Below are 25,467 nucleotides of genomic sequence, written 5' to 3' on the forward strand. Positions count from 1 at the left end.
CCTCCTCTCACTCATCCCGACGGCCCCCCCCTCACCGAGATCACTAAACAGGTTGAGTAATAACAACACCGTCTTAACAACAGATCGAGAGGGGTGCCTGGGGGGGGAGGCGTTGCTTCACTCACGCCACCGTTGGTCCGACGCGCGGTGACTTGGCCTAGCCCAGGAGGTCTACAACCAAGATAACACGAGTTATATTTTTTTCTTCTATAATTATATTTTAAGAGTCGCAATGCACGTGCATACCTGGCAACCCATACCGTTTACCCGTATTCTTGTACAGGGAAATGTTGTTTTGAAAATGTTTGTTTTGAAAATGTTTGTTTTGAAAATGTTTGTTTGATTGTTTCTCCTTTGCGATGGGGCTTTATAGGATGAACGTTGACATTGATATGGGACACGGGGTTGACCAATTATTTCTAGATTTGAAGCTTTCGTGACTGCAAGGATTCATACTCTTAGGTTTTTTCGGTAAAGTCACGTAGGTAAAAAATAAAAATAAATAATACCTACGTGAATTGACCAATTATGTCTCAATTGGTCTGTCATAAGGTAGAGAGGGCACCGATAAGGGGTTGACAGGTATGTGCGCCTGGTGAATCCCAGACGGGGTGGTCCTTAATTTAAAAAAACGTCACGAATTACCGTACAGCAAGGCCGCCCTGGTTATATTTGCGGATATAATAGTCAATCACAGGGATAAGGCCAAATTCGAAAACTACACCGCAATTTGTTTCTGTTGTATGTACTGTTGAACTTCTTTCTCACCGTACGTAGCCAACCGTGCTAATTGGAGGTCCGGGATTAACCACGGCAACAATAACCCTCTCCCCCCACTTGCAGGCTAATGCCCCAGGTCTGTCTTTAAACTTCGACTGAACCTGGCCTCTTGTCGAGTTCTCGCCTGGTATAACAAAGTAGCGTTGAAACTCGAAATGTTAAGTGCATGCATCAGAGATAACTCCAGCTAGTCTGCTCTTTGACGCTGGCCAGATGTTTTGAAGGTGTGAGTACCCCACGCTTTACCCCACCTGATGAGGATTGCTTGTGTTGCGATCTAAACGTCGTGATTCGTTTTATTTGATTTCTACCTACGTGGCTTTACCGAAAGAACCAAAAAGTATGGATTCCTGCAGTCACGAAAGCTTGAAATCAAGATTGCGGTGTACCCATTTATACTGCTGATGCACAGTGGGCAGGCAGGAACGATTTAAGAAACTCATTTAAAACTACGAACCGGTTACCGGTTCGTTTATTACCACTAGATTGCAAGCCTAGTGTGCTAACCACGAACACCACCGTTATGCTGAGATCATGTCCTTTATTTTACCAGGTGGGAACCCTCCTAAAAAAATGTTTGATGCTCATTTCTTTATTTAACCCGGGGAGAGCCCATTCAGATGCTATTCCACGAAATGTATTTTACTAAACAATTTAAGAACACCTTAAGTGTTAATTTTACATTTATTAAATGCAGGTTAATTTATTTAAGCAGGTGTGAAATGAGTCATTGTATTTAGTAGAGAGCTAAGGAAGCCATATGAGACATATAGATTCATCACATCTGTTCTTATGTAATGAAGTATCTCGACTCTCTAATCAGCTATTTACTAAATACTGAACATATGTTGCACGCTTGCTTGTAACTGTGCACTTTTGTGGTTTGTGTACCTCACAGAATGCCGGTGAAACCCTTGCCAGCCACCAGTTTACCTGATCACCACTGCCCTCCAGGACTGAAGCGGATATACTTTCGAGATCTCGATGTTGGCAAAGTTAGAGACGACCGCTATGTCAAGGTTGTTTGGACGGCAGCACCTTACCCTTGCACAGCACAGTGCAATGCTCATTGACCATGCCTTGTTTTTACCGATTGCATCAACTCTCAAGGACGTGCATGACGGTTGTTTGATGCATATTTCTGCTTTGCCTGCGCACAGGGGCGGATTTGCAAGAGGTTTCCGCTGATCACTGGGAATACTAAACTAATCAAAGTGGTCTTGGAGGAAGGTGTGTACGAAAATTGCAATTCACAACACAAGCCGATACAATTAAGTTAACATGTAAGGTCCATAATAGAGTTTTTTTTAGGTTAGATCGCGTAAATATATGAATGTGTCGTTAAAACCCGCCACCACCTGACACAGCCAACTAGTAAGGGTTGTCACGTAAACAGAACGTGCACACCGGTGTGTTGGAGAGCCAAGCCACAACATTTACAAACTGAGTATGACGTTTTGCCAGTAATTACAACTAGCTTCATCAGGCGACAGCCTGATTTGTGGAGAAGTTTTACTGTTTCGTTAGTTTAACACGTAAACTAACATGTAAGGTGTTAGCTGTCCTACTTTTATAACGCGATGGTTTTCCTGGGTCCATATAAAAGGGGGAAAAAATCCCAGATGTCATCATAAGCCATGCCATATACACTTATCTATGCATACACAGAAATATATTTACATACAGCTTGTATTGTAGAAAAACAAATACACATTAAATTTAAGTATGGTAATATTCTCTCACAATGTGGTGCTGCGATATATTCAATTACCCTCGGGCAAATTGAGCTTATGCGAACTTCATGGATGTGGCCAAAAGTTTCCTTATCCAGACACTTGCCTGTTAGGAATATTGCAGAAAATGGTATTTGCTTGATTGTGTCGTGCTTGAGTTAGCCTTCAAATGTGCCACTTTTGCATTTTCCTCTGCGCTCAACCACATCATTACACGCACCTAATAAAAAGTGACTTTAAAATAGCTCTGGGTAAAATATCAAGCCTTTGTAATGAACAGCTCTACTATCTGCTCAGTAAATCCTGTAATGCTATACTCTATATACGTAAACATAAGCTTGCTTCTCTCGTGCTTTGTGATGTTTTCAGATGCCGGACCTTCAACGGCTGATGGAAAAGCCATGAATGTGTTCATCTTTGGAAGTCTGGCCCTTGAGAGTGACAAAGCTTTGAATGATGGGGTGCGTTCACAAAATAATGTACATGTACTCCACTTTTGTGATGCAGGTTATTTGATCATACTGAATCATGGTTCTCAGTACAGATTGGTGAAGGTGAACAGTGGATTTTACCACACTTCCCTTTGCCAAATGTAGCCCCGCAGCAGCCTACAACACTTTTTTGTGCATGGTGGTCATCTATCCCAAGCACTATCCAGGTTCAAAAGTGCATTTTCGGTGATTATTTCAAATGCAAGAGCGCTGAAAGGTGTCATGTGAACAACAAAGAGCAACTTAAAGCATGTTCATAGTTGTCGACAAATGGTTGTGGATTTTTGAGAGTGGCATAGTTGCCCTTAAAAGCAATGACCGAAAAATATACCTCTTAAATACCTATACTGTATTACCAAGCTGTCTGACGCAATTTTGACGCTTTGTATTGTGAGCGTAAGAATTGTAATTCACCTGGCATTACACGCACACTTTTGTAAACGCCGGCAGTTGTCAAGGCCACTGCGCGTGGCACATTGCCACCCGTCTGACCGCCGTGTGTTTTGGCCACCAGGACGTGGTGGCCCTGTCGGAGTTCTTGGTGGACAAGTCGCCACATGCAAATATAGATGGGCGCCACCGTCTGCAGCTGGAGCTCAGCAATGACGACTGCTCCTGCATCTGGGTGAGAGCCGAGGCCGCACGTAGCACTTTTGACCTTGAACCAAAATGTGCGATTACATTATTCGACATTTGGTTTTTCTTAAAAAAAATGAAATACGGTAATATTTTATAAATAAAATACTGGTGAGGCGGTGGCGCAGTGGTTCGGATGCTGCATTATGAACCCGGCGACAGGTCTTGGGCCCCCTCCTTCCTTCAGCAACTCGCACTTGTACAAGTGGTGAAGTATGGTCAATCCCATATTGGTGGGAGGCCTTCAGCAGTGCAAATGAAATGTATATTTGAGATGTGCTCAGCAAGTTGATACATTCCACCGTGTAGACTGTGTGATATGTCAACTGCTGGAAAAAAAATGTTTCACTGAAATGTGATGAGTTAATCTTTCCTTTAGACATCTCCACCCACGTCTTCCACAACACTTGTGAACAATGCAGACGTTTCGAGTCCGCCGACCAAAAGGAAAGCCAAGGTATGCTGCTGTGCAAAGTCGGTGACTGCGAGACATTACATACGGCCTTTACTCTGGCATGTAAATTCTTAAGTTGTCTGCTTTAATATTTACGAAAATCTAATTATGTTCATGGCAAGTTGGGATTATTGTAAAAATATTTTAATGTTATGCATTCATACCTTGCCAAATGCTGTTTTATGGAAAGCGTGTTTCAGCTATGCACGGTTTACTCATTGAGGTACGTTTTCCGGAACATGGCGGTGATGTTTTGGCTCTACGCGGTTTGGCGCTGATAAGACTCTCATCTCCGCAGCAACGAGTAGTGCGGGGTCCGCTTGTAGATGCTGCGGATGAATATCTCTTTGCCATCTTCCCTCCCCAACACTCTCATGTAGTGTCACTCAATTCGTAAGCCCCCCTTTAACACCCCCATCAACATTCTTTTCACCATCATAATCACCATCATTCACCGTAAGTAAAATAAACATTTTCAGTTAAACTTTTTTTGGTTAATTTTACGTCCCAAATTTATTTGAATTCCAAGCATGTTATGTGTACTTTTTTTTTTACTTGTCATAATCCTGTAGAATTATAAGTTAAACAAAGAGAGAGGAGATGATAATTTCAGACCAAGGAATGCAACCCTGTTTTCCCCATGAGGACCATTAGTTGTTGAACGTGGTTTTGCCCAACACAGCATTTTCCAGGCAAGTAACCCCCACATTCAGGGAGATAATATTGGAGTATATTGTGAGAAATCTTGCATTAACTTAACGTCATAAGAAGCAATTATTTTTATTATCTAGACCAGGGGTGGGGAACCTTTTTTCTGCCAAGGGCCATTTGAATATTTATAACATCATTCGTGGGCCATACAAAATTATCAACTAACTCACCCCTAATGTGATGGCTGGAACTGCTTCTCTTTGGCGAGGCGTGTGATGTTAGCTGGTATTGATGATGTTGCTACTCGCAACTGCTTTTCCAGATTTGCTCCTAGATTTATTGAATTTCGAGTCCCGCCTGCGGTTGCCTTGGCAGGGCCACACCAAATGATTTCGCGGGCCTTATACGGCCCGCGGACTGGACGTTCCCCGCCCCTGATCTAGACTATAGAACTGTACAATTTTAAATTCTTGAGTTGGTGTTCTTCCAACACAGCACAATATAAATCAAACACTCATTGTAATCAATAAAATTTGCTCCATTGTAAACGTTTATAGGTTAGCTTTAGTGAATCTCATGAGCCTTGTTTAGTTTATTTTTGTTCATCCAGGGTAGGGCCCATTGATAAAAAAAAACGTCCGGCGGCATGCTGCTATAATGACTCAACATTACATATTGCTAGTCCTGCAGTAATACTACCCTGGAAAAACTAGCCGAGTGGTCATGTAGATGTTAATTTCTTTGACATCACAACAGCTTCTTAGGCAGACAGCGATGGCAATAGGACATGGCAGCCTACGAAGCACTGCAGGATGCTGTGTGTGAGCCGGTGATATGAACAACGATGAAAATGTAATGCTGGAGGATTTTTTTTTTTCCTATCAAAACCTTTCGTGTCTCGTCATGATGCATTTGTTGCTTTTGCCGACAGAATTCGGATGTAAGCTACACATACGTCACCATCGATAAGATTCGAGAGGGCATGGTGGTGAACGTCTATGCTGCTGTCAAGTTCTTCAGGCCTCCGACATCCACAAACGGCACAGGCAAGCCAAAAATCCATGCATGCTCGTGTCATAATTGCGCTCATCCTCGTCTTTGCTGAGCCCCCCGAACACACTCTTAACAACCATTGTACACTGTAGCTTTCAGCCCAGAACACTCAGAAGGCGTTATGTAAGGTTTTTGGTACAATCTGTGCTTCGGTTTAAGTCACCCAGATCTACCGTTGTTTTCTTGGTTTCCAAACTGGCTGGACACCTATTTTGGTTAATTTATACATCTCAATGAAAATACGAATGCTTATTTAGGTTTTTTAAATACATTTTTAAAAATAATCTTTATTTCAACAGCTGCCAGAATACAGGACGAACCACGGGTGAACTCGGCACTGATTTGTCACAGTTGATGTTTTTTTGCGTAAAATAATAAATATTTTCGTTAAATATATTAATATATTGACATGTATATTACATGTATTTATATTTATCATATATTATATGCATGTAATATATTTAGATACATAAAATATATATCTTTGTGGTATACATTAATTACACTTCTCTCACCAAGTAAATCTGGAATTGGGTCACGGGGCTTTACGTTGTATATCTTCCAGCGCTATTACCAATGAAGATGCTTATCCTGGCATCGCAAGTTAACATTTTGGACTTTGTCGGAGCCTCGCGCGACACACCTAATGTTTAAACGGGGCTCGTGTTCGTACACTCACTCGTGGTAGCGCTCTAAAAATGTAGTTGACACTGTCGTTTAATTTGGCTGCCTCCCCCCCCACCCACCCACCCCGCTCTTGACAGTTTTGCGGCACTTGAGGTTCCGGCCCTGTGGGCTAACAGAGCGGCCAAGGCGGGTGTTAAATTTAGGAGCTGTTTTCACACTTTGACTCGGGGCTTTCCAGATGCGTGTCGTTTGACTTAATTAAATGCAAAATATTAAATTAGGTGAGGCAGTAATAAGACGTGGGCCACTGAATATAACTCCACGCTTCAGTAAGTACAATTGATTGGGTAAGATTCTGGTTTCATTAGCAGTTGCTGATAACTACTACGGAAATTTTGCTGCATGGTATATTAGAGCTTGTTATATTATTCAAATAGATTGAGTTATTCTTAAGAAGCATTTCTTAAGGACAGCCATCAACTGATAATATAAAGTTATTTAAGCTTTGTCTAATAATGCAGTTATTTCATGGGACCTCCTTTGCCAGTACCAAAATATGAGAATAGATTTTCCCCTTTTTTCTGGCAAAAAAACAGGTGTTAAGATGCCAAAAGGCGTCCTCTGGTCTAACACCTTTTGAGACTAGGCTCCAAAGAAAGCTGTCTTTGGTGTGGACCAATCAGTTTCAAAGACAATGCATATATTATGTTTTTTGTGGTTAATGCAGACATGATTCCTTGATTAAAGGTTTCAGTTTGGTGTTTTAGCATCTTAACATCTGTTTTGTTGCCATAAAAAAGGGGGAAACCTATTGTCACAATGCAGTTATTTTTTTGTTATATTCCATCAAGAGAATAATTTAATCGGCTTGCACAAATTACACTCCTCATAAAGTTAAACTGTCTGCAATTGGGTCATAGGCTTTATGTTGTATGTTAATGTTGATTGTTATTGAAAAGTACTTTTTAAAATGCTAAAATCAATTTACCATTCATTTCAGAAAGTTTAAAGATGTAAAGACTTAAGTACGTTTTGTTAGTAATCTTACATTTGCTGATTTTATTGGCTGCAACCAGATAAAATTACGCAAATTGTTCCAGTTAGGAAAATTAGTGAAAATCCCTTGCCAGGTTCACGTCCCAAGCTTGGTCATACTGTTTCTGTTGAATTCGATGCAAATTGCTCCCAAGCAGAGCTGAATCCTTTGTTGAATAAATTAAGGCTGAATAAAACCCAAGTCACCTTGCAAACAAATAAAATATGTTTCAGAAAGAGTATAACTGTCTTTCGATTTAAAGCTTTCGTGACTGCAGGGATTCATATTCTTGGTTCTTTCGGTAAAATCACGTAGAAGGGAAATAATACAAATGTATTGTTTTATTTTATCACGTAGAAGGCAAATAATCCAAATGTATTGTTTTATTTTTATGATTTCCCTTCTACGTGACTTTACCCAAAGAAACAAGAATATAACTGTCTTGTTGAAAATTAAATAATAGTTTCCCTTTCCATGTCATTAATTATAGTTGAGCCTAAGAGCCAGGAGGCAAATACACAGTCAGGGTACCATCACAGATTCAATCCAAGCTCCTGGTCCACTGTTCTTCAAGTGCAAAAAACCCCATAAATATCATCCTCCCCCACGATGACAATAATTGTCACGATTAAGGGTTTAAGAATCGATTATTTTTCGTGTCCCATAGTCACCGTCTTCTTTGCCTCGTTCACTCCATTGGCTCTCTAAGCGTAGCATTAGCACATAATTGCGTATAATTTTCAGAAAACGTTAATTGATTCATGAAATGCACAATTGATTGATATGGCCTCACGAAACGATTTTAAATTATGTGTATCCTTGCATGCCTCATCATTAGGCTTGTTTGTGAGCCACATTCTTCTTAATCCATTATGCACTGGGGTAAGAGATTACATTGTATTGCCAAAATGTACAGTTATAGGGCATATTTGTATGCGTGTAGCTTCATCACCATCAGCCACACTTGGTCAACTGCTTAGTTGAAGGGCTTACAAAGTGCGACCCCATTATATAACAATCGATCTGCACGCGAGCTGATTTCATCGGTTCCATCTCCTCCCAAATACATTTCATCCAGTGTGTGGGATTCCAATATTCTTGACCATCCGCTTTCTCTGCATTGCTGACGGCAAAATCATGCTGCCATCCAATAGAATTAATTACAGAAAATGTTATGAGTGTACCTTGCCACCAACAAAATTATTAATTCTCGGCAATATTTATGTTTTGTGTTTTGTTGCCGCTGTACTTACACACCACGGATCTCCCTTGTAAAATAGCCGGGCAATTGACTAAAAAGGATAATCCGTGTAACAAATAAAAATAAATGTAAGACTAAACAAAAGTTCACTGCTGTGTCGGGTGGTGGAGGGTTACGACACATTTATAAATAACGCGATCTGACCCAAAAACCTATATTATGAATAATATTGGTCGCGAAAGCCTGCGTGTTAAATTCACTGCCATCTTATCTGTCCTCAGATCACTTCATGATACTGTCGCTGGTAGACCAGAGCAAGCCAGAGCATGGGCTCCGGTGCATGCTGTTTGGCCATCCTGAGCAGCTGCCACAGGTCACACGCGTCGGAGACATCGTGAGGATGCACAGGCTCAAGGTGTGCGGCACAAAGAATACCACGTGTCTCTGAAAGCGCTGATTAGTGCTTTGTTGGGAGACTGCTGGGAATAATATTAGATATTGTAAGCTTAGGTTGTGAGGTACTCGGGAGATGGTAATACATCAGAAAGGTCATTACTCCTTTTCACATGACTAAGTCTTGTGGTCTATACCAGTTTCATATTTAACACATTTACAGTGCATTTTTTTTGTATTTGTTGGTAGGGTTGTGTACACACACACACACGGGTGTTTGCCTTGGCTGGAGGGGATAAATGTCCTCCACATGCTCGGTTACCTAAATGCACACGAAGAGACGATGCTTCGTGCCCACAAGTTGTTTAAGTACGGTCTAGTTACACGCTTACTGGCGCTTAACTGATCTCGTGAAAATACTTTGTGCCCTCCGAGAGGAATAGTTTTTTTACAGGTTGCATTGTCGTTTAAGTGTTCTCTAAATCCCTTAAGCCACACGGCAAAAACTACGTTGTTGTCAGTGTCGCTTTGTTTCTAGTTTGAGTTCTGATAATGGAGACTTGGCCTCTCGAGGTTGCATAGCTTGAGCACAAGCTGCTGTGCCAGACCGGGCTATGCAAAGCTTGGAGTTAAATAAGCACCTTCTGCTTTCGATGGTAAATCGGGTGTAGAATGGTATTTTGGTCTGTGAGCTTGTGAGCACGTTTGTTGTGCTCGCTTGCACAGGCATACGTAGTAAGTGGGTTTTTCTGTCACTAGCTAAATGAACCCATAACATCCGGATGTGTCCCATGACTCCCCTGCCAGAGAGCCTTTGCCACTTTGTAATTTTTTTTCTAACCAAAATGTCCCATTCTTGCATGTGGTTTGCTGCTCAGATTTTATTTTTTCCATGCGCGTCTATTCTGCGCCTCTTCTCTCGTCACATCTGCTATCCTTACATCGAGATGTGTAGACTTACATTCAGAACCACAGGCTTACAATAGTCCACTACAGATACAGACTTACATAGAGACAGATTCACTTACATAGAGATCCATAGACTTACATCTACGAAGCTAAGAGTCTCATTATTGCATCGGGTTCGCTGCTCAGATCTTCCTCTGAGCTTCTATTCTGTGCCTCACAGCCACTGTCCTCGTATCTCGTTCCACCGCGTCCTATACATCTCCATCTCCCTCTCAGTTTCACCTCCCAGACGTCAATTTTATTAACCCCTGCTGAGGCTTCAACTTATTTATTCCTCCTCCTCACCCCGAGAGATATTCCAAACGTCCATATTTGCCAATTGATGTGGTCTCAAAGTGCACCTAGTTTGGCACAGGCCCCATGGTAACATCACCACCACTTAGTAACGAATGCACCGGCTGCTGCTGCTGCTGTTGTTTAGCCCGCGGTGCTGATTTACTTTACTCACCTTGACAGGACGGCAGGATGAGGTTTCACAGCTTGGAGAGTGGTGTTCCCGCGACACGTGTTTTGTGCTCGCATTCCCAAATGAATCGTCCGCACTGCCGCGACGCGTTAGCGCCCACGTCGGCTCGCTTTCTCATTTGCTTGACATCGTTGCTCACGCCCGCGTGTGTGCCTGCGTCTGTGCAGGTCCAGCTATACCAAGGGGTGCTGCAGGGCAGCAGTAGCCCCGGGTTCTCGACGCTTGTGTTTAGCGGTCAAATGGGCGCTTCAATGGAACCGTCCTCCACCACTAAAAACTACCACCTCAACCCAGCCGTGGACCACACGATCCTGCTGGCTCTCCGTCAGTGGGCGTCCGAGCGCTTTGTGTCACCCTCCTACGGTGTCTGCTTCTCTGAAGTCAAGCCACCCCAGTTCCTGGATATTCGGTGTCAACTCGTGGCCAAGGCCGTGGTCGACCACAGGACGACCATTCTCAAGGTGCCGGTGATCAGCAGAGCCTTTAGCTGTAGGTTTCGGCATGAATTTAGTTGAGGTGGCTGGGTGGCTCAAAGATCTGAGCTCGCACCAATGAGATTCTGCGGTATAATCAGAGTTTCAGACACCTGTGATGTATCATTGTCCTCATGCCCTGTATTAGTGGGGGTTCTCAACACAGTCACCAACGACTGCACGAAAAAAAACATCTTCACATTTACATTGGTTCTGCTCTTAATTTGGCAAAATTTCAGTTCTGAGAATCAAACATCGGTTTGACTTTCATATGACAAACATGAATCTTGATGCCAGAGCAGCTGAGAGTGTTCTGCACTGGCTCGGAGATCCCTCGAAGAGATGTCCGAGGTAGCTGAGCGACATCCGCTTCCGTGAGCCATTCCCTACGATGAGGGGTTGCGAGAGATCTTTGTAGGTACTTTATCGTAACATAACGCCGATCATGCAATGTGGATTACATTGGGGGGAAATATTTGTTTTTTAAGTACAGCATCTTAGGTTTAAAAAAAATATCCCGTCGTTGTAAAGTTTGAGGTATAAAGCCCTCCTAACAAAGGGGTTTGCACAATTGAAAAGGTAATCTTATCTTACGGAGATGTATTAGTCCATTTGTGCAAGGGGCTTTAAAATCATTATAAATTCGTACATTCGACGGCAGTGGTTAACATACAGAGTGTGGTAGTTTAAAAGTGGTGGTGTAGCTACGGTGAGGGTAACGAGGGCAGGTGGGAGTGGGTCAAGGGGGGGCTGGGGCACTCTAGTTGACCCGGGAGGGCACGTGACCGGTTAAGTGGTGGATGTAGTAGATTTGAAGCTTTCGTGACTGCAAGGATTCATACTCTTAGTATTTTTCGGTAAAGTCACGTAGGTAAAAATGATACAGCAAATCTGGCTGTGACGGCCCCACCTGATGACGGAGACTTGTGTTGCCTCCGAAACGTCGTGAATTTTTATTATTTTATTTTCATAAATTTTTATTTAATTTTTTAGCTACGTGACTTTACCGAAAAAACTAAGAGTATCAGTGGTGGATGCTTGAACGTGTGCTTTGTTCCCCCAGGTATGGGACGGAACACACTGCCCTTACCCCATCCACTGCTTTCCTATCGACTATTCTATCCTGGTGTCAAGGTCGGACTTACTTCAGCGGTCAAAAGGACTGGTCGTGGATATTGCCGCCTATGATAACCATGCGAAAACCACAAGGGACCTGCAGGTGAGATTACTTTTTTTTTCTATTATCATGAACGACATTTGTTGTTACTTGCAACTAAGACCGCACATCCTTGTTGGAAATACTTACACAAGTAGTATGAAAAGATAATGCATCGTTATTTGTGGATAGCTGGGCAAACTATCATTGCTATTCTGTAAAGGAATACAATTGGATACATCAGAGTTATTGAAAAGCAACAACTTTTGGTGTCCGATTATGTGCGGAAGTTGAAAAACCACAGATGATCACGTAGAGCCTTTTTGTCAATCGTCTATTGGATGAGCATCTTCCACTCCGTGTGTGTCATGGGGTGTTAATTTTCCCCATACTTCACCTTGCTCGTTAATATGGGTTGGTGAAGGAAGGGAACATAGCCATTGCAGCATAGTACAGTACAACAACGGATTTTAGCTGCATTGACTTGTGTTTAAAACAACCCTGCAGCATCAATCATTGAACCCTTTTTAAATAATTACATTTTGAAACAATGCTCGATGAGAATTTTCAACAATGTTGTGATTCTTTTTAACTTGTTCATTTGAATGTTGGCATTCATTGGCTGAGAGGAGCATCTTTCATACCGTGACTCTCCCATTGAGCAGCTTGTACCTTCTTGCCATTGCAGCAAGAGAGTGCATTTAGTTACCCACTTCAGGTTGCGACGATGCTCATGGCATCGGGGCCAGTGCGATCACTGAGCAGCATCCTGGCGTGAGAGTGACGTCAGATATTCGCAGCTCACCAGGAGCACCGTCACATTATCGCCATTACATAGCGGAATGTGACCGGCCCTTTCATAATCTTGTCCGCCACCCGCTGTCGACAGCGGGGAATCAAGTGGCCATGAAGTTCTCACTGGCGAGAGGAGCGGGGCGAGCGTCAACGCCGCCCACAAGTGGCGGCTGGCGGACGTGATGAATCGTTGCTAAAAGAGCGAATAGTTTCTTTCTATGGATAATGACGTTAATGGTCGGCTCAATAAATATTTACATTGAAATTTTACGCAATTAAGAAATTGGGCGTCCAATGGCCCACCCACCCTAGCTAATAGCTTGGTCACATGAAAGACATTGCATATTTATTATTTTATTACGGCCAGGACTAATCCTTTTCCCAGTTGGTCAGGTCCGAGTTTAAAGCCTAAGGTCATTTGGAGTATTAAGTCTTCCGTTAGTCTCAGTTTCCCATAATAATACTTTATTTTTTATTTTCCTTGTTATTAATTAACATTGCAAAATGAACATACCATTTTACACTACATCACTGTCAATAATGCTGTTTTTAATACAAATATCTGGAGTGGGATTTTTTTTTTTAAGAGTTGCTCTCATGCTGGGACGTTGTTGTTAATCTGCTTAACCATGAGGTGGTGTGTCTCGTATGTTGTGCAAAACGTTTATAAGATTCTAAAGATGAAAGCGCAGACAAAGCGATCCGTTGCAGGTGCAAGGTTTGGCGAAATCAGACGGGATGGATTTTTTAAAAGCTCAGCCGTGAATTCTACTTTTTGTATGTGTGTGTGTGGTGACTGGCTGGCATGAAATTAAATTTAAATAGGATTTATTATGGCACATTCCCCCCCAGTCATATGGGACCGAGTATGAAAAACCATTTAGTCTTAATTTAAAGTTTTGTGGGGCTTCTTTTAATAGTTGTTTTGTTTTTAATTAAAATGTAATCATGGGAAATGAATACCGCATAAAAAGACTTCGTGTTTGGATATCTGTAATATTAATTTCCATTCAAATGCAAATTTCCATCTGCTTTTAAACCATTAAACATCCTCCTCTTTTACAAATTGCTCTTTTAACATCCGCAACTTCCACTTTTTTTGCAGTTCCTATAAGCCATAGATTTTAAAGTTCATCTGGAATGTACGTATTGTTATAGTACCTCGGATTGATATGCAGGTCATGTCAAAGCAATCATTTTTACAGAAGTAGTATAAAACATTGCTTCTTATTCATCGCACAAAATCAAGCTCTCCGCAATAATAGTCTTAAAGACATTGAAGTGCTTAAAGCATTTATATTTAAATGCCCTGGGCTGTTGCTGAATAAAGAAACAGATGCAGTGTGCGTCTCACAAACACTGCAAGCTCTGTTGGCCGACGCAATCGCACGTTGGGTTAAATAGGGAATTGGCTAGAGACTCCATCACAGCAGCAAACGGTGTCTTGCGAGAGCCTATCTTTAATTAGCGGTGCACAAAACTGCCTTGATGCTGTAAGCCCTTGTCATGAGGGCTTTTTATTTTTTATATATATGTTATCTGCAAAAGATTGACATTAATGACAGCTTTATAAAAATGCCGGCTTTCTTTTTGCGTCTAATAATGCATTCATTAATGGAGCATTCAATAGTTCTTTGTGTTCTTAGAAATTGCATTTATAACTAGCACAATGCTGCAGTTGGTCATACAATGATGTGGCTACTAATAATGCAGCCAACAGCGGACTCACCAGCAAATCCTAGGCTCTTTGCCGTCATCTGCTGGACATGAAGATAAAGGATCCCTATTAAGCAGAGCTGTTGAAACTGACAGTTATATTCTGGGCCTTGTTTTAGGTGTCCCTATCTGGTGATATATTATGCATGCGGTTGCAAATGAATATTTTCATAGCTCGTAGGTTTAAATATCAAAGCGCTTGGGTTTCATTTATCATACGCTGACAGCAGATTTATTCTGCAGGGCACAGACTGCACTTCACAGGCTCGTGCCTGCAGAAATCAGCACATAAAAAGAAGTGTCACTATCAGTACCTTGAACAGCAGTTTGCAAAGACAACACAAATCACTGGGGGAATATTGTTTGCGTTCCATTAATTGTGGTTGCTAAGGCAATACGAACGTTGAGATGAAATGCATCTCCCTGTGAATATCTCATGCCTCCTCCTGCAAACGTACGTATTGGCGTAGTGACACTAGAAATAATGCCAATCGCAATGTGCAAGGCTTTAGCCATTTACATGAGATTACATTTGGCCTGCAATATATCTTTATTGGTTTTGCTTATGTTGTAGTTTTCACTCAGCCACTGTACAATTCAAGTTTAAATGCGCATTTTAAAACAAAAGTCTCCTAAGACATCATGCAAGTATTGGGTATTACCAGCAAGGTTCAGAGGATCGTGGATCCTGCTGGAGAAGATTGTGTTGCACACAAAGCATGACAATGTGGTTTACTATTATTGTGGGGTTCTCCGAGATGCAACCATTTAGCAAGAATGTAGCAGCTCGTATTTCTGTCATGCATATAACAGTCTCAGGGCTGATGGTTACCATCTCCCCACCCTACCCTGCACATGTAACTATTATGATTCACCTCAAACCCCCCCCCCCCTCATCCACCACCAGCCCCCCCTTTTCCCGGCTTTGCAATTAATTTGCACGATTAGAGTTGCGAATTCCATATTCTATTGTTAGCCGTCTCGTGAACTTTTGTTCGCGCAAATTAGCAGGTTTTGTGGGGTGGGGTAAAGTGTAGGTACTTGCACCGCTTTTAAGATGTCTTCCCAGTGTGAAAGAGTAGGCCAAATACCCTCTATAGTGACTCAAGGGAGTTCTTTCCAGTTGAGGCCCTTCTGCCAGCAGTGGCGTGAGCAAGACATTGCAGGCTGCATTGTAATTTATACTAAATGCAACGTTTAAAAATAATTAGTTTTTTGCACGAATCATTTTCAGCTCTTTCACGATTCAGGGTTGATGTACCTGGAGCGCAAGCGTCGATTTTAGTTGGTGAACCTCCGATTAGCACGGTTGGCTACGTACCACGCGAAAGAAGTTCAACCACGTACATTCGTACGTACGAACCGATGCGTCGTTACGCGTGCTTGCCCCATCCCTCCCCATGCAACGTGTCGTGCAGCTGGGGTCGTTCCTGGAGATTTTAAACCTGCACACCTACCTACGGCAGTCAAAGGACAAGTCCGATACGACCCAGGGCGAGCTGGAGTTCGTTCTACACGGGGGCGGTACCGCCTTCGGCCGTGCCATCATCACGCTCCCCAAAGACAGCCCAGAGCTCCTCTCACTGCATCGGTATGGCTTCTGACATAGCTACAAGACTAGTTTGACATCATCATCGTCCCCACTAAATATTTATACCGCACCCTCCTGCAGTGCCTCTTAAGGCATCCTGCGACAGGGCACCAAGGGGTGCCACGGTGGCGAGATGTTAACTACCTCGCCTGGTATACTGGAGGTCGTGGGTTCGATCCCAACCCTGACACCTGCTTTATATTTTGAGTTTTCATGTCTTTCTCCCTGTGGTTGAATGGATTTTTCTCCAGGTCCTCCGGTTTTTCCTTCCACATTTCGAATCAACACGCGTTTAGAGTATTTGACTGCTATCATTTGTGACCAGGTCTCTTCTGAACAAGAGCGATATAGCTCAGTGAGCCTTCCCTGGGAAAATAAAGAATAGTTTTTTTAATAGATTGATTTGCCAATAATTAATTGACCTGGACGCCGGTGCACGTGGATGGCCTTCTCTTTTTTAAAATAACTTAACAGGATTTTTCAATTAAAACTATATTTTTATGAACCTTATGGCGGGACCCCGGGGTCCTGAATAAACGGAAGTCAAAATCGTAATTAATTCATTTCTTTTTGGCGACTCCATCCCACATAGCTCGTAGAAGAGATGGCGGAGAGCAGCGACGCAGCCAGGACCCGTAACAGCCCCGAACATCTGGTTCGGTCCCCCTTATATCTGCCCGGCACGGCCAAGCTCCACCTCTGGCCTCGCCCCCTTTCCAGAACCTTCTGGCTGGTTCCCGGAGCTTCTCGATTGACTCCACCTTTCACCTTTACCCCAGATACTCCCCCCTTATAATACGGCATGTAATGCAGCCGTGACCGTAATTACCCCTTTAGATGTCACCCTGTCATTACACACATTTATCAATGTCTAAGGTTGTACATTCACGTGTCAGTGTTTTAAAAAAAGGAAGGGTTATTAGGAATGTTACATTACACCAAACCTATCTTGCTCTTGAATATTGTTTTTTGTGTTGTTTAGTTCATGTAACTTGCTGACCCACCCCTACGGGACGTTTGTGAACAAGAGCTTCATAGCTCATCAGATTCCTCCGGGATAAAGAATGATTCTGATTCTGTTATGCATTCCTCTCTTCCTTCCGATGCCTGTCTCTGAACCACAGGGCTCTGGGAAAGGTGGCAGAGGAAGCTGCAGATGCCTTGCTCACAGATTCTCTGCTAGCAGCAGCAGGCGACACGGATGAAAGTAATTCTGGTCATAACTAACTTGTGCATGCTGGCCACTTGGTCAAGTGGGACGTTTCTCATGAGTCGTGGAATATCTGTAGATTTCTAATTGTAATCTTTTAGTCAAAGTTTCCTTTAACTTTTTACGTCCGTAAAATTTGTAAACATAACGTAGTAAAGCTTATTCCAAAATTCCTTTGATAGATACACATTGTGATGGACATTTCTTCAAGGAAGATGCAAGACCAAACAGCTCTTGTAGGTACCTACCTGGGCTCTGTCAAAATGAGATTAAAATGTTGATTTTAAGTTATTAAAGAAAAAAAAAATGCACAATAGTGGGTGTCATTGTAATCTTACTTTCGGGTCATGTCACTGTAATGCCATGCCTAATCGGTTAACAACCAAAAACATTGAGTTCCACTTGTTAGGCTTGTAACGATGGATTGCTTTGTTGATTCACATTCATTCTGCAGCAAATTAAAGCTAAAAGAAAATGAACAAACTATGGTACAAACTAGGTGGAAAAAAACTAGAAAAACAATCCATTCCTGAATTATGTCAGAGATCATTGAATCGCCATTGGTCGTGAATTGTTACATAACGATCACTTACTTAACCGTTCTGCAGTCAAGCAATGAATGAGTTCCTGAAGTATTTAAAATGTCACGTTGGTGCATTAGCCAAAGGTTTCAGTAACTGGTGTCATTTAACCATCCCCAGCACCAGAAGAGTGGCAGGGCGAGGCAGTGGAAGGCTTAGTGGGTCCACAGGAGGAGCTCAGCGATGACGACACGGAACCTCGCTGCCTGCAACGTTCGGCCACCGGTAGGCATAGCTCTATGGATTCGGGGGAATACGGGAGAAGTAGCCTCCTCCGTGTACGAAACAAACGTCCCCGTGTCGCCTTAACAGATTGGGGCAAGTGCTGTTAGCGAGCACCTATAAAGGCCGGAACGGTACACAAAGGGGGTGGGTGGCCAGCACCACGGCCGGCCGCCTTTGTCTCCCCAGTGGCGATGTTTACACACCGCACTTGGTACTCATTTGAGGTTGAGTCGACCTCGGGGATGCCCAGCACCAGTAAAAATAAGCGTCACCGGGGTTGGCCGTGAGCGGGAATCCAACTGGAGTCGCTTGGTTTTGTAGCGCAGCGCGCGAACAGCGACACACACCACTCCTCCGTGTTACGCATGCCGCACGGACTCCCAACCATCACAAATGTGCCCGCCGCCCTGCAGTTCTGACGGCCCACCATCACATAAAGGCCGTTGCCCTGAGCACGGTGTTGGCTGCCCCGGTCCCGAATAAACATCGCGTCCGCGCCAGGCTCATCGGCTACCGTCCAGAGTCGCTCTTGCGCAGCATCAGGCTGCACTGCCCGCGGTGCAACGCCCTGTAAGCAATACGCATCGCTCACACAGTTTTCACCACCGGGGCTCACGCCAAGACTGTATTAGCGACTCCTGGCACGGCAGTACTATATAGCTCTTGATGTATTTTCGGGTTTTATCGCACGAGCGGCATAATGTCTTGACATTTCGCTCACAGTTCCTGAAGAAGCTGTCAGCATGGAGCGAAACATCAGACACGATGCCCCAAATATCACGTGATAACACCTGAAAACTGACCGCGATGAGTGCCAAGCAATCAGGACGGTGGAACTAGAGTTTCCACTTAGGCAGTACTGTAGGTCATGCTTCGGCAGAACTGTGACTTATCTTCAGGCAGTGCTCCAGTTCGCACTCATCACGCTGTAGATTTAGGCTACTTTGATTGAGTCCTGAAGCTTGTACAATGAGCCTACTATGAGTTATTACAGGAAGTAATGTAGCTATAAGGCAAGGACTGACTCGTGCCAATGCAGAAGTGTACTGTAGTTTACCCAGTGGACGCACACGATTTGCCTGCTAAGTAATACTGTATTATATTGCACATCAAACCCGAATGTCGCTAAAAATCCCACGCTCTGCATTTAGCAAGCAATGGCAATGTTTGAATTAACCATTCGGGCATCGTGACACTAAGCCGAGATGAGCAATGAAGCTCAAGTCATTTGCATTTTAAAACTTGTCTCGTGCAACAATGCCCTGCACACACCGTCGTCAGCCGGGACATCCCGAGCCAGGAGGTCGTCTCGTCGGTGCTCAAAGGCCTGGCCACGTGGCCGGATGACCCGGTGGTGCAGAGGAGCAAGGAGCACGAGTCCAGCTTGTGGAGCCACTGCTCCGAGGAGGACGCAGCTGCCTTGGAAGATGGCTGGACCTGCCGAGAAAGACCCGTCTTCCGCTACGTGCCGTGTGGTGGAAGAACGGGCGCTAAGCAGGCGTCTGCTTTGCTCGTGGAAGGTGAGACGCCGTCGTCACAGCTGCAGCCATTGTTCATTTAGTCGGCATCTTTTTTTTTTATTCGAGTCCTAGTCCCAAGGCTAGTTGAGGACATCCTGTGGAATTTTTAGTCAGGTTCTTGGTGAATTTCATTTGGTTTTTCCCATAGCAGTATGCGTCTTCATTCAGGCTCATTAGTTTTGTGTCGGCATATTACTGGTTGGAACCTCCTGGTTACACCAGCCCACAGGGGATTAGTGTGTCCGTCCGTCCGTTGTGCAGGGAGGGGCTGGGTGGGGGGTGGGAGGGGTTGGGCTGGGTGGGGAGGGGAGGGGCTGGTCACCCCGTGGTGCCCTTATAAAACTCAACATTTAACCTACTCACGCCGGCTTGTGCCCGCCCTCACAGTCGGCTATATTTGCGGAATACACCACGCCGCCGTTGACCCTGGCCATTGACCGAACAACCCAACGTTCCTACCAGCTCCCTCCGCAGGAATGTGTTTTAATCGTTAATTTCGTAAACAAAACAAGTCAAGAGTGTTTTTCTGCTCGAACAAGAAATGTTACAGTGCTCATTTCGTTTGGCGTACCCTTGCCAGTGGTGGAAATTCTTACATCCCCATGGCAGGGATCCGTTTCTTTCTAGGAAATCCAATGTTAACCTCCCAGGGGTCCCCCAACGTGTGCTGCTCGTTAGATCCGCGTTGCTTGTTAGACCCACACTGCTTGTTAGACTCGTGCTGCTCGACCACGCATAGCCCCCGTCTGGAATTTCAACTCAAAAGTATATATATTTTTTTCTTTCAAATATGACTTGACGCAATAACCCTGTCCTGTGTCGATCATTGTTTCCGTGACGCAGTCCGGGGAGCTTATTCTGTGTTTTCTGCGAGGCTTTGCAGGCACGGCTGTAACGGAACTGCAAAACCTTTCCGAAGACGTTGGGTGCGTCATCCCCGTGACGCCGCGGGACAACATTCTCACCATGTGCGATGACCCAGTTCCGTTTGTCATCAAAAAGAGTCGGAGTTACTTCAGGTCAAGCGGCACCTTCCACACACTCGCCCTGGGGGGGGGGGGGGGGGGGGGGGAGGGTCGTGCCATTTAGATGACCTCTTGAGTTGACAATTTGAAAATAAAATTACTCACCGCCTAAGATCCTGCATAAATATCAGGCAGCCACCCACAGTCAAGCCACATTCTTCAGTTATTTGAGTTGACCGTCTCAGTCCCGGGGTGAATGACCTCAGACATTTATTACATTTGGGTTTCCACTTTATTAAATTCCAGCTCTTTGAGAGTTGAAAATATCAGTTTGACTTCCATGCAACAACAGGTGGGCAAGTGCCGCCCCCTCGGTTGGGTGAGGTCTCAGTTGAAGGGATCTTGGAAGTAGTTCTGTGATAGCTGCTACCACTGTAGATATCACAGACACGACGGGTCGGACTGCTTGGCAGATACTCTTTGTTTTTTTCGGTAAAGTCACGTAGGTAAAAAATAAAATACATAAATAATGATAACAACTACATTAAATCACGACGTTTCGGGCGCAACACAAGCGTCCGTCTTCAGGTGGGGACAACGTGGCGAAAGCACAACCGCTTCAGTGTGTCTAAGAGATGGCTGTGATAAGGAATTATATAGAGAAGGTGGGGGAGGGGGCATGGTGAGTGTGGGGGCGGGGTGTGGGCTGGGAGGTAACCTGGAGTTCAAACTGAAGCTTTGTGATGCAGGGGGCGGAAGTAGATAAGAAAGCTTGGCAGATGTTCCTGAAAGCGTCTTCTCTTGACACGACACCGACAGCACGGTCATAAAAGTTACAATTAAAAAATGTTTTCCCACAGATGTCTGGATTGCAGTCAGCCAAGAGCAGGAAGTCTTTGCGGCTTGGAGAAGTTGAAATCCTTTGACGTGAACAAGATCGCTGGAGGTGGTGCTCGCTGAAGGCTGCCATCACAGCCCCATTAACTTGTTGTACTCGGCAAACATGTTTTTTTTATCCATCGTCACTATTATTAACATACTGCATTATCACTGTGCTTCTCAGCTTTGGGAATACAACCCATGCGCTATATCTTCACTCTGAGATTCCAACTGCGCGACTCCACGGGCGACATCGTAGCCTCGCTCGCTGCAGACGAGGCTGTAAGTTGCAACTCAATCCCCTCCACAACCCCCCCGCCCCCCCCCCCCCACCGCTAGCTGTCGGGTTACACCTCACAGGGCAGCTACACCGCGTTTCCAGCCGGTGGGGAAGCAAGCCGGCTCGGTGCTCAAGCCAGGTGAATGGTCTCAGCTGAGATTACGACGGCAGCCTTGCCAGGCCGACCAGACTCGAGTGCCCAATTTTTACGAGCAGTGCCGCGGGCTTTCACCTGGGCCACCCTTGGGAAATACTCGTGATAATCCACGGGGTCAGTGCATAAGAAGAGACGGGCTTGGACATTGACGTCCCTCGCTGAGGTCAACGTCAGGGCTGTGGTTTTGGGGACTGCCCTTGTCATCGTCCGGAACGATAAATCCACTGCCGTCATAAATATCCCTGCGATGCAAATTCCATCCAGCTCTTAAACCCGAGCTGATCTCGTTGCTTCTTGAGCGTGTATCCACCTTTGGCTGCCACTGTCGTTAGTCTTGACCACTTACCATCCCTTCTAGGGACATGTCCTGCCCGAGCCCGCCAAGCGACTGCGTACGAGTTTATTTCATCGCTCCATATCTGCAGCGGCGAACCTTGTTTGTGTTTTTTCAACTTTTGCTAGTCTAGCCTAACTAACGTCTCCGTTAAACACTCCTTAAAATACACTCTTATTGTGATTGCGTGCCTGCGGCTGTGGAGCATAGAAAGAGGGCAGAGTGGGAAGGGCTGAAACCATGGCTGCATGATTTGGGAAGCAGTGCAAAATTCGAGCTAAGCTGGTCCAGGACAATTCCTAGAGTGATGAGTCAACTTGCCAGTTGTCATTAGAATGTCACATTAGATTATTGTACTGCCTCATGCTACTGCTTCTCAAGTGCTGCTTCGTTAACTTGAATGGAAAACTGCTGGGCAAGCAACGAGGGTGCCATGCGTTTGCCACAAATAAATCACAATACCTTGCTGATCTCGTCAAGGAGCATAGACCATTACCTGCACTCTGGTGAGCCTCACAGCAGCGGATGTTGGCTAACCATCGTACAAAGACAGTCACTGCATCACACGCTTTAAGGTACGCTTCTGTGGCTGTCTGGAATGCTCTTCCGATATTCGTAAGCCACTGGAGCTACGCACTTTTAAATCAAGATTGAAAACTCATTTAATTACAACTACGTTTTGTTTAGTTTGTTATCCTTCCCCCACACTTGTGATTAGCATGGTTGGCTTCGTACAGTGCGAAAGAAGTTCAACATACATACATACATGTTGCCATAAGTACGACCCCACAGCATCGCCAAACAATGGAGCCTTTCAACGGGACGCGCAAAGACTCATTTTCACAGTTATTAATTGCTGGCAGAGTACTAATTGAACTCTTGGGATGGTGGTGATAAGTGTAGGTGCTGTGACGTGTGCCAGCGTGTGCGTGCCGATCCTGACCGCTGGTTTTTAATTGTCACCTGTTGCACCACGGTCGTCCTAATTGCGTTTTAAGCAAGAGTACAGTGGGACCGATCTCTCCGTCTGGAGCTGCAGTCTTTCTGTGTTCGTCTCAGCCAGCAATGACTGCGAATCTGTTTGCGCAGGAGATATTTTTCTGCGGTCTACAAGCAGAGGAGGTGCTTGCGGATCAAGATTTGCAGCGTCGTCTGGTGGACATCTTGCACCGGCTGTGTCCCTACGATAGTAACGCAGGTAACCACGTGTTATCCGTGTCCCGTGTTCGAAACGCGCTCTGAAAAATGTTAGCCGTGTTCAATCAACTTTTCTTTCGGAAGAGTTCAATAGGAGCAACAGCAAAAATGGCCGTTTTGGTTTTCCTGCCCAGAAACGGAATGAGATTTTTGCTTTCGTATTATTGTGATTTGTGTTGGTTTTTCGTTTTTGAGTGGGCTGGTTTCCAACAGAATATTATTTCAACTTGCCTTATTCACAATCTTATTAAAAAGTAAATGCATAGCAGGAAAGTTACGATGCCCCAATCGCTTTGTAAATTGCCTCGCCATAAACCAGTAGCCGTACATGCCCTCCAGCAGGATCCTTGTGCCGTTATTAAATGACCTAAATGTTGGGCACATACGTGGGTCACCTTATTCGTTTTCCTCATCCAACAGAGAACCACCCGTGGCTCGAGTGCTGCCTGAAGTCATTTTACAGCGACAACCTGAAAGCCCAGCGGAGAGTGCACTATCGCATCTTCAGCTCGACGCTGGGCACAGACGAGTGACAAATCTCTGCAGAGGCGATGTTGCGTTGAGGATAACCCAGCGCTGTCCCCCCCCAACCACCGCATTCCCGTGTCTTTCACCTGATATTAAATGGGTCCTGCAAAAGAGCTGGCTGAAGGTGAAGTGTGGTGGGATCTGATCGAGACCGGAGTAAAATGTGTCCCGGCTTGTTCTTACTTTCCTTCTCCGCGGTCGATAATGTAAATTGTATATCGTTTATACCAAGGGCTTTCGGTACAATGAATCAAGTTGGCAGGTCGTCCATGCAAACATTGGCTTGTGATTGGTTATATTAAGCAATCTGAGGTATTCACTTTGGGAATACAACACGTTTTTTCACCAGGATACGGACTGCAATTTTCCAAATGTGGTAATTGTCATTAACACAGGCGCGTCTCCCGTAAACAGCAAGATGCGTTTCGCGAAAATTGCTCGGCAAGCTAGTATCTGAATCGATCTGTCGTATTCCCATTGACTCCTCTCATGCTACAAGCCAAGTTACGATTCGGCCCCATCATCTTCCACTCTTTTTTTTATTAGATTCAAATTACTGGATAATTTTTTTAATAAAGAACATGGAATTTATCACCACACGAGAAGAACCACAGTGCAAGGTCCCCCCCGATAGCCTGAACAGACTGTTGGGGCAAGTGCTGTGAGCAGAGTAGCAGCCATCAAGGCCAGTACGGCACACATGAGGGGTGAGTGGCCAGCACCACGCCTGGCCGCCTTTGTCTCACTCGTGGTGATGTTTACACACCGCAGCGAAGCTGGTAAACAAACAGCTGCGCCTGCGGTGCATCCCCTGGTGCCACGGGACGCATTTATGCATCGGTCTTCGCTAGATAAGCGAATATTTTGATAGCTTTTCGAACAAATAGGGAGAAATTCTAATTGCTCGTGATAGCGAATTCTCATAGAAAGAACGCCCGTTAAGCGAGACACGCCTGTAACCTTAATGGATTTACAGTAGGTTTTACACTTTAATGTTTTTTTAGAAAAATGTGTTTACAGAATGACAGACTTTTGCTGCCCCCTCCTGGTATGTTGAGCCAATAAAAAAACGTCATGAGCATGTGTGTACGCCTCGATTGTTTAAAGTTTAAACCCTTAAAATGACGTGTATACACAGGGACAGAACACAGTTATGCTGCATCAACAGCTAGACCTGCTACTGAAGATATGTAAAAAAGTCTAATTACGATTGTTAAAAGAAAGTTAGAAAATATTTTAGTTTTAAAAATAATTGGCATTAGATTGCGTGACTTTAAAAAATGCGAGACATTTTTTCTTGAAAACTTAACAGTGCTTGCCAACTTTGGGGGGAAAGCGTAATGCTTAGTTCAGTCGACAGGATAGTTTAT

The 25,467-nt window shown here is 44.4% G+C and overlaps 1 protein-coding gene across 2 annotated transcripts; it reads left to right on the forward strand.

Moving 5' to 3' along the window:
* Positions 1–2,887: 2,887 nt before the first annotated feature.
* POT1 (protection of telomeres 1) lies at positions 2,888–25,162 on the forward strand. 2 transcript variants are annotated; one of them, XM_078861027.1, is made up of 18 exons: positions 2,888–2,974; positions 3,519–3,629; positions 4,020–4,097; positions 5,677–5,791; positions 8,944–9,077; positions 10,658–10,951; positions 12,027–12,182; positions 16,049–16,221; positions 17,346–17,428; positions 17,614–17,667; positions 18,133–18,237; positions 18,651–18,807; positions 19,519–19,757; positions 20,641–20,776; positions 21,583–21,668; positions 21,786–21,883; positions 23,462–23,570; positions 23,990–25,162. In XM_078861027.1, exons 1-18 carry the CDS (start codon positions 2,915–2,917, stop codon positions 24,100–24,102), a joined length of 2,301 nt encoding a protein of 766 aa, XP_078717153.1. In that variant the 5' UTR covers positions 2,888–2,914; the 3' UTR covers positions 24,103–25,162. The 2 variants fall into 2 exon arrangements, with proteins under 2 accessions (XP_078717153.1, XP_078717154.1); XM_078861028.1 differs by lacking the exon at positions 17,614–17,667.
* Positions 25,163–25,467: the final 305 nt, after the last annotated feature.

The sequence above is a fragment of the Lampetra fluviatilis genome, chromosome 11 (assembly GCF_964198595.1).
Source record: "Lampetra fluviatilis chromosome 11, kcLamFluv1.1, whole genome shotgun sequence".
Classification (NCBI taxonomy): domain Eukaryota; kingdom Metazoa; phylum Chordata; class Hyperoartia; order Petromyzontiformes; family Petromyzontidae; genus Lampetra; species Lampetra fluviatilis.